Source organism: Chrysochloris asiatica, unplaced genomic scaffold, assembly GCF_000296735.1.
Source record: "Chrysochloris asiatica unplaced genomic scaffold, ChrAsi1.0 scaffold00116, whole genome shotgun sequence".
Taxonomy (NCBI): Eukaryota; Metazoa; Chordata; class Mammalia; order Afrosoricida; family Chrysochloridae; genus Chrysochloris; species Chrysochloris asiatica.
Genome location: NW_006408634.1, coordinates 4,042,297 through 4,056,319, shown reverse-complemented (window position 1 = coordinate 4,056,319; position 14,023 = coordinate 4,042,297). Strand labels below are relative to the sequence as shown.

General features: G+C 43.7%; 1 protein-coding gene across 1 annotated transcript in view; it reads left to right on the top strand.

Moving 5' to 3' along the window:
- The window catches only part of LOC102838743 (histone-lysine N-methyltransferase PRDM9-like), a 38,172-nt gene that overhangs the window by 9,282 nt on the left and 14,867 nt on the right, over positions 1–14,023 (top strand). The window contains exons 2-4 of the mRNA XM_006868343.1: positions 9,174–9,642; positions 9,718–9,808; positions 9,893–10,076. Of these exons, the coding sequence (XP_006868405.1) occupies positions 9,174–9,642; positions 9,718–9,808; positions 9,893–10,076 (744 nt within the window). The remainder of the gene's footprint in view (positions 1–9,173; positions 9,643–9,717; positions 9,809–9,892; positions 10,077–14,023) is intronic.

The window sequence follows — 14,023 nt, the reverse complement described above, 5'->3', positions numbered from 1 at the left end:
CTGGTGAGGTCCATGTGTATAGTTGTCTCTTATACTGTCTAAAGAAGATACAAGGACCAAGAGGCAGTTGTTCGAACCGAACGTTGGAACACTGGCTGATGTTCAACCATTTCAAGAGGTAGCATATGATCAAGAGCCAATGATACTGAAGGAAGAAGTCCAAGAGGGAAGAAGAGTCAAGAATCAACACCATGGCTGAGGTTAAAGTCACACACATCTCCACCCTGAAATCTTTTTACCAGTTCCTACACTGGCATTCAACAGAGTCCTGGTGTGGTGCTGTGGGTTAATGCACCAGACTGCAAAGTTGTTTGAACTGCAAGGTCAGTGGTTCAAGCTCACCAATTGCTCCTTAGAAACCCTATACAGGGTAGCTGTGGGTCAGAATCGACCTGGTGGCACTTAACAACAATAACAACACTGGTGTCTCTCCCATGGCTCTCTCTACATCTCTGCTGGACTTCAGCAGAGTTTGGGGCTTTATTGGGGAAGTGCCAGGTTACAATTCAGGATGCAGAATGAGTCGGCATTCTATGGTTGGGACAGCCCTTTGGCCATGCTGGAAAGCGGTTGGCTCCATGACCTTTGGCCTCTCAGCCCTCTGCCCATAGATCTCATGGGCTGGTCAGCCCCCTGCTGCCCTGTTCTGGCAAGGGCTGTGAAGGTGTTTCATCCTACCAGTAGGTGCCCATTGATGCCCTGGTCACCGGGAAGCCTCCTGCTCTGTGGTTCGGTTCCACGGCTGCCTCTCGCCAGTCTCCTGGTTCTGTTGCTGCTCGTCTTTGCCGCTTCTTGTCACCATATTGTGCCCATTTCCAGTGTTAACCTCTGTTTTCTCTGTCTTCTGAGATTTGGAGGTTCTCAACACAGGGCCCCCGGGTCCAAAAGACACACTCTGCTTCTTTCTTGGTGGTAGTGAGCTTTCCCTAACCCTACATTCTGGGAGTAGCTTCTTTTTAAGCCTCTTATTTTGTTGTATAGGTGTGTTCCGACTCATAGCGACCCTGTATGGGGTTTCCAAGGAGTGGCTGGTGATCTTAAACTGACTTTGTGGTTCAAACCCACCTTGCAGTTCAGCACATTAACCCACAGCGCCACCCAGGACTCGTTGATGGTAAGATGGTGGTGGTGGTGTGCCATGGAGTCTGTTCCGACTCATAGCGACCCTGTACAGGGTTTCCAGCGCTGTAAATCTTTACAGGAGCAGAAAGCCTCATCTTTCTCCCATGGAACAGCTGGTATTTTCAAATTGTTGACCTTGAGGTTAGCAGCCCAATTCATAACCATTACGCTACCAGAGCTCCTTTGATGGTAATATAGGAGTTTTATTAAAGGGTTACTTACTGAGGTATAGCCCTGGGTGGCAACAGGGCCGACTTGAGTCTCCACACACTCCCAGAGGGAGGCCCTGGCTTTTTATAGCTCTGGCAAACAGAAGTGGCAGGGTCACAGACCTTCAAGGCACCCCAACAAGCGTTCCGTAAGGGCGACTTAGCAAGTCAAAGTGAGCTAGCAGAAAGCAAGAACGTAGCCACATTTGACCTTATATAAACTTCTTCTCTTACAACTAATGTGGTGTCCAGTCGCCTAGGTCTACCACAGACTTCATATTGTATTTTCCATCCAACATTTTGGTGACAGTTACAGGACAAGGGCTTACAAAGGTCCCGATCAAAGGGCCCTACCACACTGCATTGTTGTTGTTGTGTGTGCCATCGAGTTGGTTCCGACTCATAGTGACCTTGCCTGTAAATCTAAGCCTCATTTTTCTCCCTGGGAAGTGGCTGGTGGGTTTGAACTGCGAACCCTGTGGTTAACAGTCCAACATGTATCCCACTATGCTGCCAGGGCTCCACACTGCATCGGGTTGCTACAACAATTTTTATCTGACCAAGCCCCATTTTTGAAAAAGACATCTTTTCTCTTGGCAAATCCCGAATCAGGTTTTATTAAAGCCTAGGGGTGTGAAATGTTCTGATCACCAGATAAAGGGACAGTTAACTGTTTGGGGAACCTTGTGTTAAAGAGGAGTTCTAGGAGCAGAGACAGAATCTTGGCCCAGAATTTGTGTACCACTCATATTAAATGTTCCCTTCAGCCTACAGGTCCTAACTCCAACAGCAATAGAGTCACTGAAAGGAAGGAGGAAGACATTACACAATTTGTATATTGTCATTTCTGGAGACTGCCCCTTGCTGGAAAGTGAGAGTTCTGAACCACAAAACAGAGCATCCGAGCTGCCAGGACTGGTCCAAGAGCCAAAGGGAATGGTCAAGGCCCAGGTGAATTTTCATTTGTTTTGTACTTTGTTCCCTAAGGGATTTGTAGCAGCCTTTAGAATATCAGTTCAGCTCATCTGAAAAGTACCAATTTGGAAAAGTACAAGATGGGGGAAATCAAGTTTGACTGATGCAAGTAAGCCGGCTACTTCATGCCTTTATCTCCCTCTGTTTTAGATATTCCGTTTCTTTATTGTCCATCCCTATCAAATCATGTTGTTGTTGTTGTTAAGTGCCATCAAGTTGATTCCGACCCATAGCGGCTCTGTATAGGGTTTCCGAGGAGCAGCTGGTGAGCTTAAACTGCCGACCTTGCAGTTCAAACGACTTTGCAGTCTGACGCATTAGCCCACAGTGCCACACCAGGACTGGGAAGCCATTTGAACTGCAAGGTCAGTGGTTCAAGCTCACCAGATTCTCCTCGGAAACCCTATACAGGGTTGGTATGGGTCAGAACTGACTCAATAGCACATAACAACAGCATCAAACCATTACTCTAAGGAGACAAGCTTATTCCTTGATCTGAAGAGTCTTCTGTATCTGTTAGAACCCTGAGCACCTGCACCTACAAGCAAAGTCCAGTCCTGAGCAATCTATGCAATTGTAGCATATTGTAGTAACTCATAGTGTCAAACGGCTCTCTCTCGTCAATCAAGTTCTGTTCAGTTAAATCCTAGCCATCCAAGTTAGGCTAAATGGGTACCAGCTGCAAGTTTGTGAGTGCACCCACCTCCATGCACTTTGGGCCCCACTACCCCAGCTCTCTCCTCCCTACTTCCCATAGGCCGATTCTCATAGGCTCAGGAATCCACAGACCTCCTCTAAGTTCATACTAGCAAGCCTTCCTCTTCCCTCTCATCCCTTGCCTCTATAGAGTAGGTCAGAGGGTTCAGTGAAACATGCCCCAACTCAACCTGTCTCTTCACTGCTGGACTCATCAAGTGGACCTGGGTGGTCACCACAGCAAGCATATCAGTTGGTCTGCTTGCCAGCTCTCTTTAACTACTAGTCCTCAACGGGGGTTTTCCCTTATGGGCCCAAACTTTTCCTGCCTCGGTGCATCCAACGTAAATCTCTTACTCAAAATTCAGAAAGCCAAACAGCGTTTTTTTTCCAACCCCTGCAGGTCTTTCCTTGAAATGTATAACTTCTGTTCTCTCAGAAGTTCTGGTTGGGTCTCCATGTCTTTTCAAGTGCAGATTTGCTGACTGATGGTTTTGGGTCCACTTTAGGTTTTCGCCTAACCCCCCAAACCATACACAGGCTACTGGCTGAGAACAAAATCCCTATTCATTCCAGGCAAATTCTAACTCCCCTTTTGGCATATCCAATCAAGTGTAGGCTGAAGCCAGGCTTCAGTCTCTCTGTAATCATAATACCCAGTATCTATATCTGTCATGGAGTCCTGGTGTGGCACTGTGGGTTAATGCACCAGAGTGCAAAGCTATTTGAACTGCAAGGTCAGTGGTTCAAGCTCACCAATTGCTCCTTGAAAACCCTATACAGGGTCACTGTGGGTCGGAATTGACTCGACGGCACACAACAACAACAGCATATCTGTCATACAATTATGTGTGTTATGACACTACATAGAAGAAGCATTCAGCATTCATATACATTCAGATACACACATAACTTTAAATTTATAATCCTTCTAAAATATTCAAGTTCTATTTCTTTACTCCTAGAGTCCTGGTGTGGCACTATGTGCTATGTGCTCGGCTACAAAGTCTTTTGAGCCATATGGTCGATGGGTCAAGCTCACCAGCCACTCCTTGGAAACCCTATACAGGGTCATGATGGGTTGGAACCGACTTGACAGCACTTAACAACAACAATAGCAAAACATCATTCATATGCACATGACCTTGGACCTCTGGCTAGGTGCATCCGTTAGGTCCTGGTCCCCTGTTAGACATCTTGGTTAACCAGGCTGACTTGCCCAGGCTACTTGAAAAGCAGCTCTTCTCCCCTTAGCTATAACACAATATCTCTTTACTATCCTTTTAGGCCTTATAGGTCCTAACAACCAAAGTAATCATCTAACAATCAAAAGTTTCCCTTCACATTCCCTGTCGTTTTTCCCTTACAAAGTCCTAGGCTTCCACGAGTCTGGAGCCATGGCCATGAATCCCACTTCTGACACCAACTGTGAAAATTTACCAGGGTCACTTTTTAGGCATCTGACTTCCCATGACTTCCACAAGGGGAAAAGAGAATCAAACATAACATCAGCCCAATGCTGATGCTGTGGAGGTCAGACATGCCTCCAACGTTTTTCACCAACTATGACCCAACCATCCCTCCCATGATACTCTACATCTGTGCTGGGTGCAATAACCCATTGTCACGGCCACACAGAATACAGACAGCACTCAACTAATATGGAGTTTATTCGGAACGTTAACAGGCTGTGATTCAGGATCAGAAATGCTTAGGATATAGTTCTTTCATCGAGAACGCCTCTTCTCAGTCATATCTGTAGGCAGATCTATCTCTCTCTGGTCCTCAGACTTTCAGCCACATTTCCCCTTGACCTTTGCTTCGTTTGGATGACGTTATAACGCTCTTTTGTTGTTGTTGTTGTTATGTGCCATCGAGTCAGTTCCGACCCATAGCGACCCTGTATAGGGTTTCCGAGGGTGTAAATCTTTACGGGAGTAGAAAGCCTCATCTTTCTCCCGCGGAGCACCTGGTAGTTTCGAACCGCTGACCTTAAGGGTCGCAGCCCGATTTGTAACCACTACGCTACCAGAGCTCCTTAACGCTCTTTTAGCACTGCTGATAAATGTAGTAAACTTTAGCCTGAAGCCACTCAGCTGTGGCTCCGTAGACCAGCACACCTAGCTCCCTAGATAAGTGCCCGGGAGGCATTCCACGCCACATCATGAGCAAGCTTCATGCTGAAGGCACTCAACTTTCTTGCTCCGAGGGCCAGGAAGCCCACCCGTACGCCTTATGCTCTTGGTTCTCTTGCAGCCACATCTCTGTTGCGTTTCTACTCATTTCTGATGTCATAGATCTCAGTCTCTTGAATTGAGAAGGTTCCCAGCACGAAGATCTACTGGCTGTTCCTTCTGGATGGGAGTGAGATTCCCTATTCCACTTCTGAGATGGCTCATTTTAAACCCGGTGGATGGCAAAACCAACCACTTTCCAGGTGGTGGTTGTTGTTGAGTGCCATCAAGTTGGTTCCAATTCATAGCGACCCTATATAGGGTTTCCAGGGAGTGGCTGATAAGTTTGAACCACTGACCTTGGGGTTGAAACAGACTTTGCAGTCCAGTGCTTTATCCCACAGTGCCATACCAAGACTCCTGTTTCTAGGTAGGAGTTTCATATTTGCATAGTCCCAACTCATATGGGTGCCTTGTACCTTATTTACATTAGCAACAAGTTATCCAATCCCCTTGGTGGGCCACAAACACCACATTTGCACAGCCCTACCCAGTTGGTGGAATCCTAATGTGGCACTGTAGGATAAACACTGGACGGCTTACCTCAAGTTCTGCGGTTCAAACCCCATAGCTGTTCCTTTGAAATCCTCTTCAAGCTCATTATGAGTCGGAACCAATTCAATAGTACTTAACAACAACAACCCAGTCAGTTGGTAGGAATGACAAAGATTATAGCTAGAAGAGTAATAGGAGGTTGATTTGCTACGTAGCAAACAGTGTGTTGACCAATCATAGAAGGGCGTGTAGCAATCGCAGGGCAGGCCACAGCCCAGGTGCAGACAAAAGGCATCAATCCAGGGTATTTACAACTTAACCTAGAAATGTAACAACCTTCCAAGGTACAAACTAGGGCAAAGGTAGAGCTCCTCGGGGTTTAGAGGAAAATCTCTCGGTGATTTTCCAAAGAACTGAGGTCAAAGGCCTTGTAAAGAACTCATCTTACCACACACACCAACTGCACTAAAGAGATAGTTCACTATCACATGCAGTTGAAGAAATCACCCAAAATGTAGAGAAATAAAGGAGAAGTTCGTGACCATGTAGGGTGATGATGCCTGCCTATGGTGAAATGAGTCCCTTTATGTGTGGTGTTTGCCTTGGTTTTTTGGGAAAATAACTGGAGAGCTTCCTCCCTTACTCCCCAAGGAGTTACGTTTGCACTAGTTTCCCACCCCAAATGGTTTGTTAGTTTTGTCCTGTCTGGTGGACATTCCCTGGGAAGTTGTCAACAACTTGGTATGATATTTTTTGCCTGCCCCTTGGATGCTATAGCCTGTCCTGTGGTTGTTAAGTATCATGCACAGATTGTTTATGAACTTTGAACATGAGTTGAGTTGTAGCCTTGCCATGCCTACTATGCAAATGAAGTGTCTGGAGTCTACCAAGAGGATTGGTCAGTGTAGAGGTGTGTGCATTTCTTCTGTCATGTTTGCTTTTTTTGTTTTGTTTTTTCTGTCTTTCTAATGACTGTTTGCATTCTTCATGTACGATATTCTTGATGTCATCCCACAACTCTTCTGTTCTCTTCTGTTAATAGTGTTTAATGCATCAAATCTGTTCTTGAGGTAACTTCTCAATTCAGGTGAGATACACTCAAGGTTATGCTTTGCCTCTCATGAATTTATTTTAATTTTGTTTAGCTTCAACTTGAACTTGCATAGGAGCAGTTGATGGTCTGTTCCAGAGTTGGTCCCCGGCCTTTCTCTGCCTGCTGATACTGAACTTCTCCATTATCTCTTTCCACAGATGGAATCAATTTAATTTCTGTATGTCATCCACTGTGGTTCACATGAAGAGTTATAATTTATGTTGCTGGAAAAATAATATTTGCAACGTATAAGACATTGGCGTAGCAAAATTCTATCATGTGATATCTGGCCTTGTTTCTGTCACCAAAGTTATATTTTCTAACTATTGATCCATCTTCTTTCTTGCCAAACTTCACATCTCAATCACAAGTAATTATCAATATACCTTATCGCATGTTTGAACAACTTCATACTGCAGAAATTGACAAACATCTCTCTCTTCATCTTTGACAGTAGTGGTTGGTGCATAAATTTGAATTAACTGGTCTTGCTTGTAGGTGTATGGGTATGTCCCTACCACTGACAGTGTTGTATTTCAGAGTAGAACTTGAAATGATCTTATTTTTTAATGTTTTATTGTGAATTATGTGATAGTTTACATGGGAGAACATTAGCTTTACATTCATCCTATCATATATCATTACATTACCATGGTTACAATCCCCTCCATGCATCATCAACCAACCAAAGGGTACACCCCACAATCCTGCCCCTGGTTGTCAGCATACGGCGCCTCTCCCTCTCTGGGTCTAGAGTCCCCAGTCGCTCCATCTCTGGCGTCACTGTTTCTCTGGGTAGGGTCCCGCACTCCACTCTTCTCCCTTAATGAAGCTCCCCAAAACTTTACTCCATCCACATCCTTGACTCCACTTTGAAGAGGCAGCTCTTCCTCATTCACATTTTGAATACTTTCCAATTTGAGGGCTCATCTTTTGACACTGTAGGTTATTTTTTCTGCTGTTATAGTTAAGATGTCACCGGCCGGTATTTTCAGACTTAAATCACTAGGTCTTATTTCCCAGAATGTCTTAATCTATAAGCTTTACTGAGAAGTAACCCTGCTGGTATTTGGAATCCCAGTGGTATAGTTTCCAGTGTCACAGCGACACACAAGCCACCACAGTATGGAAAACTGACAGATGAGTGATAACACTACAGTGTAGACCCTACAGACATAAGGAATATATTTGTGTATTCTCAATACTTTTATTGTGTATATGTTCAAAGTGTTTTCTCCCAAATGGAACATTGTGCATTCTTCACACATTGAACTCTGCTTGGTATAGACTTGTCTTTCAGGAAGGATTTATAGAGTAAATGAATCTCCCCATCACCAGTTGAGATTAGGAGACTTTATACTTCCTGTGGCCTGTGGGTGATAGTGACTCGCTTGTATTTTACATTCTCTTCATGTTTTGCAAGAGCTTATTTAAGAAGTAACTGTGTCTATATTTATTCATTATGTGTTATCTAACCTTGTTGCTACACTAACGGCTCTTACCATTTGGGTTGTTTATATTACTATGTTTTAGGACATTAAGCAGGGTGTTTTACATGGGCGCTTCAGTAGATTCGTGGGGAAATTTCATTATCTTTTCATTTTTCCACAAACTTTTTTGAAGCCCCCTTGTATTTACTCTCATATCAAGGAGTTGTCACTAAAGACCCACTTGACATCACTGCATTTTATTGAATGGATTCATTCTCAGTCGAGGTGATGGAAGGATTCATTTTTCTCTTCTTTTCCAGAAATCCAGAAAGTTGATAGTCATCTGCTTGGACACATACAAAATGAAAGAAGGGAGCAGAGAATGGAACGATGCTATGCGCGTAATGTGTTAGATGGTATTGTTCATCAGCATAAAAATCATTTTCCTTTAAGAGAAAATCAAGTTATGTTCAACTTACATGAAAACGCTCTGGAATCAAACTTAACATCACCAGCAGTCAATCCAGGCAGAAACAAAGACATAAAGATCTCTGCTGGGTTTAATGTAAATGAGGAAACCTTTCTACATGCTGACGTGAACAATTTTGTACTGAAATAAAATTATGTAAGACTCAAAAATCTAACAGCATGGAGTATCAGCTCATTCAGCATTAGAAAAACTCATAAAGTAGAAAAACCACATGTATGTGGGAAAGCCATCAGGAAATCTTTCATCAACGACCATCAGATCATTCATGCTGGAGAGGAAACCTATAGATGCAATCTATGTGGGGAAAACTCCTTTACAAACACTGAACTCATTGAACATTATCACACAACTCATAAAGGACAGAAAGTGTATAAATGCTCAGAACGTGACAGAGCTTGTTTCCATAAACCACAACTCAGTGAACCTCAGGAAACTCACATGGTACAGAAACCCTGTATGTGCATTGAATGTGGAAAAGGCTTCATCCAGAAGACAGATCTCACTATTCATCAGAGAACTCATACTGGAGAAAAGCCCTATATGTGCAGTGAATGTGGAAAAGGTTTCATTAGGAAGAGCCATCTTACCATTCATCGGCGAACTCATACTGGAGAGAAACCCTATGTCTGCGGTGAATGTGGGAAAGGCTTCATTCAGAAGACAGATCTCACTACTCATCAGAGAACTCATACTGGAGAGAAACCCTATGTCTGTGGTGAATGTGGGAAAGGCTTCAGCCAGAAGGGAAGTCTCATTAGTCATCAGCGAACACACACTGGAGAGAAGCCCTGTGTGTGTGGTGATTGTGGTAAAGCCTTCATTCATAAGGGAAATCTCATTATTCATCAGCAAACTCATACTGGGGAGAAACCCTATGTGTGCAGTGAATGTGGGAAAGGCTTCACCCACAGAGGCGATCTCACTGTTCATCAGCGGACTCATACTGGAGCGAAACCTTACATATGTGGGAAAGGCTTCATCCTTAAGGGAAATCTCAGGGTTCATCAACGAACTCATACTGGAGAGAAGCCTTATATATGCAATGAATGTGGAAAAGACTTCAGCCATACGGGAAATCTCATTATTCATCAGCAAACTCATACTAGAGAGAAATCCTATATATGTAGTGACTTTGGGAAAGACTTCAACCAGAAGTCACACTCGGTGGCACATCAGAGATTTCATAAAGTAATGATTTCCTTTACGTGTAGTGAATGTGGAAAATCTTATTCCCAGAAGTCAAGTCTCAGTAGACATCGGAAAATTCACAGAGAGAAACCCTTTCAATGCAGTGAATGTTGGAAAGCCTTCGAAACAAAGCAAGAGCTCATTGTACATCAAAGATTTCATACAGAAAAGATGGCGTATCGTGCAATGAATGTGGAAAAACTTTTGCCTATGCTTCTAACTTTAATTCACACAAAAGAGAGAAACAACATAGATTCAGTCAAGGAGGAAGATTCTTTTGCAAGTCACAGGGTGTCACTTACTAATGATGTCATACAGGAGAAAAGCCCTGTTAATACACTGAGTATGGCAATAACTACAGTGACAGCTCAGACAGCAGTAAGCATCAGTGAGCTCCTAATAAATAGGAAAGTCATCCTTGTGGGACAGCCTGAAGTAAACCCTCTGGAGATTACAGAGCATTTGTATCACAGAAAAATTTTATGAGTGCATTAACTATGGTAGTATGTTCACTGTCCCGTTCCCTCTTTATTTTATGCCCTACAAAACACATAGGATATACTCATACATCCAGCATACACAGGGGATGACAGTTGAGCAGAAACATCTGTATCATTGTATGGCTACAAAGCATATCTGAGGGAAATTACGTACGCAGAAACCGGGAATGCCTGACACATCCTATGTACTTATGTGCTGTGATATAAGACATAATCTGATGTTAACAAAAACATGCACACACCAATTCTTCTATCATGCCAATTAAACAAATCAAACTCCGAGTTAGTCTCTGTAGCCTAAATTAATACTGTGACTGTTTTAAACTGCAATGATCATTGGTATCTGCAATGTTGCTATAAATGAAAAAACCATGTCAGAGGTGTTGTTAAGTGCCACCAAGTCGGTTCTGACCCATAGAGAGTTTCCAAGGAGCGGCTGGTGAACTTGAACCATCTACCTTATGGTTCAAACCAACTTTGCAGTCCAGTACATTAGCCCAAAGTGCCACACCAGGAGTCCATATAAGAGGTGGTGGTGGCGTGCCACAGGATTGGTGGTCCAAACTTACCAGCCGCTCCTTGGAAATAGTGATACAGGATCACTGTGAGTTGGAACCGACACGACGGCACTTAACAACTTTAATTCTTGCACGCCTCTCTGTGTCTTCTACTACCTTCATCTTTCCGCTACCAACCTTCCTCTTTTTGTATATTTCCTTCCCTGCCACCGAAATTAACATGTGTCTACCCTCCAGCAAGTGAATGATTTTTCCTTCCCTCCCACTGGTAGTAATGATCATAGACTCTTGTTATGTAGCAAGAAAACCTATACAAAGCTTCTTAAAACAGTGATCTAAGACAATATTTTAAAAATTAACTTCTTGTTGTTAAGAGCCATCAAGTTGATTCCAAGTCATAGCAACCCTGTATAGGGTTTCCAAGGAACAGCTGGTGGGTTTGAACTTCCGATGTTGTGGTTCACAGTCCAGCATGGATCCTACAGCATCACACCAGGATTCAAAAACAAAAAATTAAATAGGAATCAAACATTGTGTCTTATTTAATTTTTTTTTTTTAAAAAGAAAAGAAAAAATTGGTTCCTGGGTAATACTAGCTACATTCCATGTGTTGAATAGTGATGTGTGACTAATGCCTACAGAAATTTACAAACAATGAGCAAGACTTTCTAGCTCTTTCTATGGCTGGAATGTATAAATGTAGAGAAATCTCATTTTCATCATAAAATTATATTGGGAGCACTGGTTTTCATGATTTTGTCTTCCGAGGACATACACAACTATCCAATTAGATATTGATTTGGATGGTAAACAAATGAGCCAATGCAGAGGTTCACTGGTCTGGGCTAGTAAGGTGGATAAGCAGTAATTCAGAGCAATGAAGTCAAACAGTGTGGACAGAGAAGACAGGGGTGATCCAATGTTAATCCAATGTTATTTCTGAGATTTGATGGAGAGGAGCTTGGTGCCAAGGTGTGCGGAAGACACCTAGGTTGTAATTTGAGTTGATCCTTGACCTTTTATCATCACACTCCATAACCTATATTCAAGATAATAACCATATTTTTCATTATTTTTTAACTTTTTATTGTGACTAAGGTGCAGGTTTAGGAGTCCTGGTGTGCCTCTATGGGCTCGTGTGCTTGGGCTGCAAAGTTGGTTTGAACCACAAGGTTGCTGCTTCAGGCTCCAGCTGCTCCTTGGAAACCCTATACAAGGTCGCTGGGGGCCTTAACGGACTCCATAGCACGTAACAAACAAGGTGCAGGTTTAGAGCAAATCAATTTTCCATTCAACAATTCGTGCACATGTTGTTGTCCAGTTTATCCCTGTGTTTCCTGTTTCACTTCCGTTTTCTTTTCTCACCCTTCTGAACTTTGCCTTTGAGCAAATGCTGCCATTTGGTTATTCTAAGATGTGCGTACCTCACTTTTATTGTTTCACTTATATATTCCCTATTGTTTTGCTGAAAATTGAGCCAGTGGAAGAGTTCAGTTCCACCCCGGAAGGGTGACCCAGAGCCACAGGGTCCGGGTTCCACCTGTCTCTACCTTACCAGTCTGCTTGGTCTTTGTTTCCTTTCCTTCCTTCCCTCCTTTCCCTCCTTCCTTCCTTCCCTTTCCTTTTGTTCGTATCTTTCCTTTCCTTCCATTTCTTTCCTTCCTTCCTTTCCTTTCCTTCTTCCCCTTCCAGCCCTTCTTTCCTTTCCTTCCCTTCTTTCCTCCTTCTCTCCCTCCTTCCTTCCTTCCTTTTTTTCTTCCTTTCTAGTAAAAGGAAATTTTTTGGTGTTCATTAGACCTGGGAAAGAGAGGCTCTAGGCCACACCACGATTGCACAGTCCATGCTACTGGGGGGCGGGGGTGGTGGTGGGGGTTATTATTATGTACAGAAAGTGTTTGAATATGGCCGCCTCCAGATGAACATGGCTAGCTGGGTGCAGACATATTGCTTCATGAAGCCTGAAGTACTATTGTCCACACTCTTTGAATACTCCCAGACCCTTGTCGGTTTCCTTAGACAGACAAACATTCGCTGGATTTAAAGAAGTGGATGTAGTTCACAGAATTAAGAGCGAGTTTTCGGAACTTTTGATGACTCAGGCATCAAATAGATAAGTGTGTGATTTTTCCTTGCAGGTGTGTGGATGTGAAGTAGTGAGGAGAGCACCCGGGCAAAGATGCCTATGGGGAAGCAGGTGGCACTTGTGCCTTTGGCGCCAGACGTCTTCACACACCGTGTAAGGCTGTCCCAACCGGACAGGGTCTGTGCGCATCACCCTGCGTGTGGAGGTGGAGGTGTCGTTTAGGATAGTGTCTGGTTCGGGTGCGGGATTAATTTTGGGGCACAGGGAAACTGGAGCCGAGGTTGATCCAGGTTTCACGTTAGTAAATCAGAATAGCTTTGGTTTAGATAGTACATTTTCTCCTCTAATTCAAGGAGTAATCCACCTGCTTTCACGAGTCCTATGGGAGATTCCATGAGACCTTTGTGCCCCCCCCCCAAAAAAAAATATTTATGGAAGCAGAAAGCCTCACCTTTCTTCTGAAGAGCAACTGGTAGCTTTGAACTACTGACCTTGAGATTAGCAGCACAGAACGTAACTATGCTACCAGAGCACTTTAAACAATAACCTGTATGTAGCTCTGGTAGTATAGAGGTTAGTAATGGGGCTGCTAATCTCACGGTCAGTAGTTCAAAACTACCATGGTCTCGTGGGAGAAAGATGAGGTTTTCTGCTCCCATAAAGATTTACAGCCTTGGAAACCCTGTACACAGTCAGTATGAGTAGCCGACTCCATGGTACTTAACAACAACAAACGTGGTTATAGTCCCATGCGGGAAGGGGTTGTATCTGTTGTGCTCGTGGACAGGGGTAGAGTGTGTTCTGTGCATAGAGATGGGCAAATACCGTTGCCAAACCTCCCTGAGATCGCCAAGGAAGCACCAGGAACCAGAAACTTCTGGGAGACGGAGTTCACCCTGAGCCCACAGAGGCAGAAAGCCATCCCTTAAAGTCAGTGTCCTGCATTAAGAATTCTAGCCTCCTAGAACGTATTGCATTAGGCAAATCTGC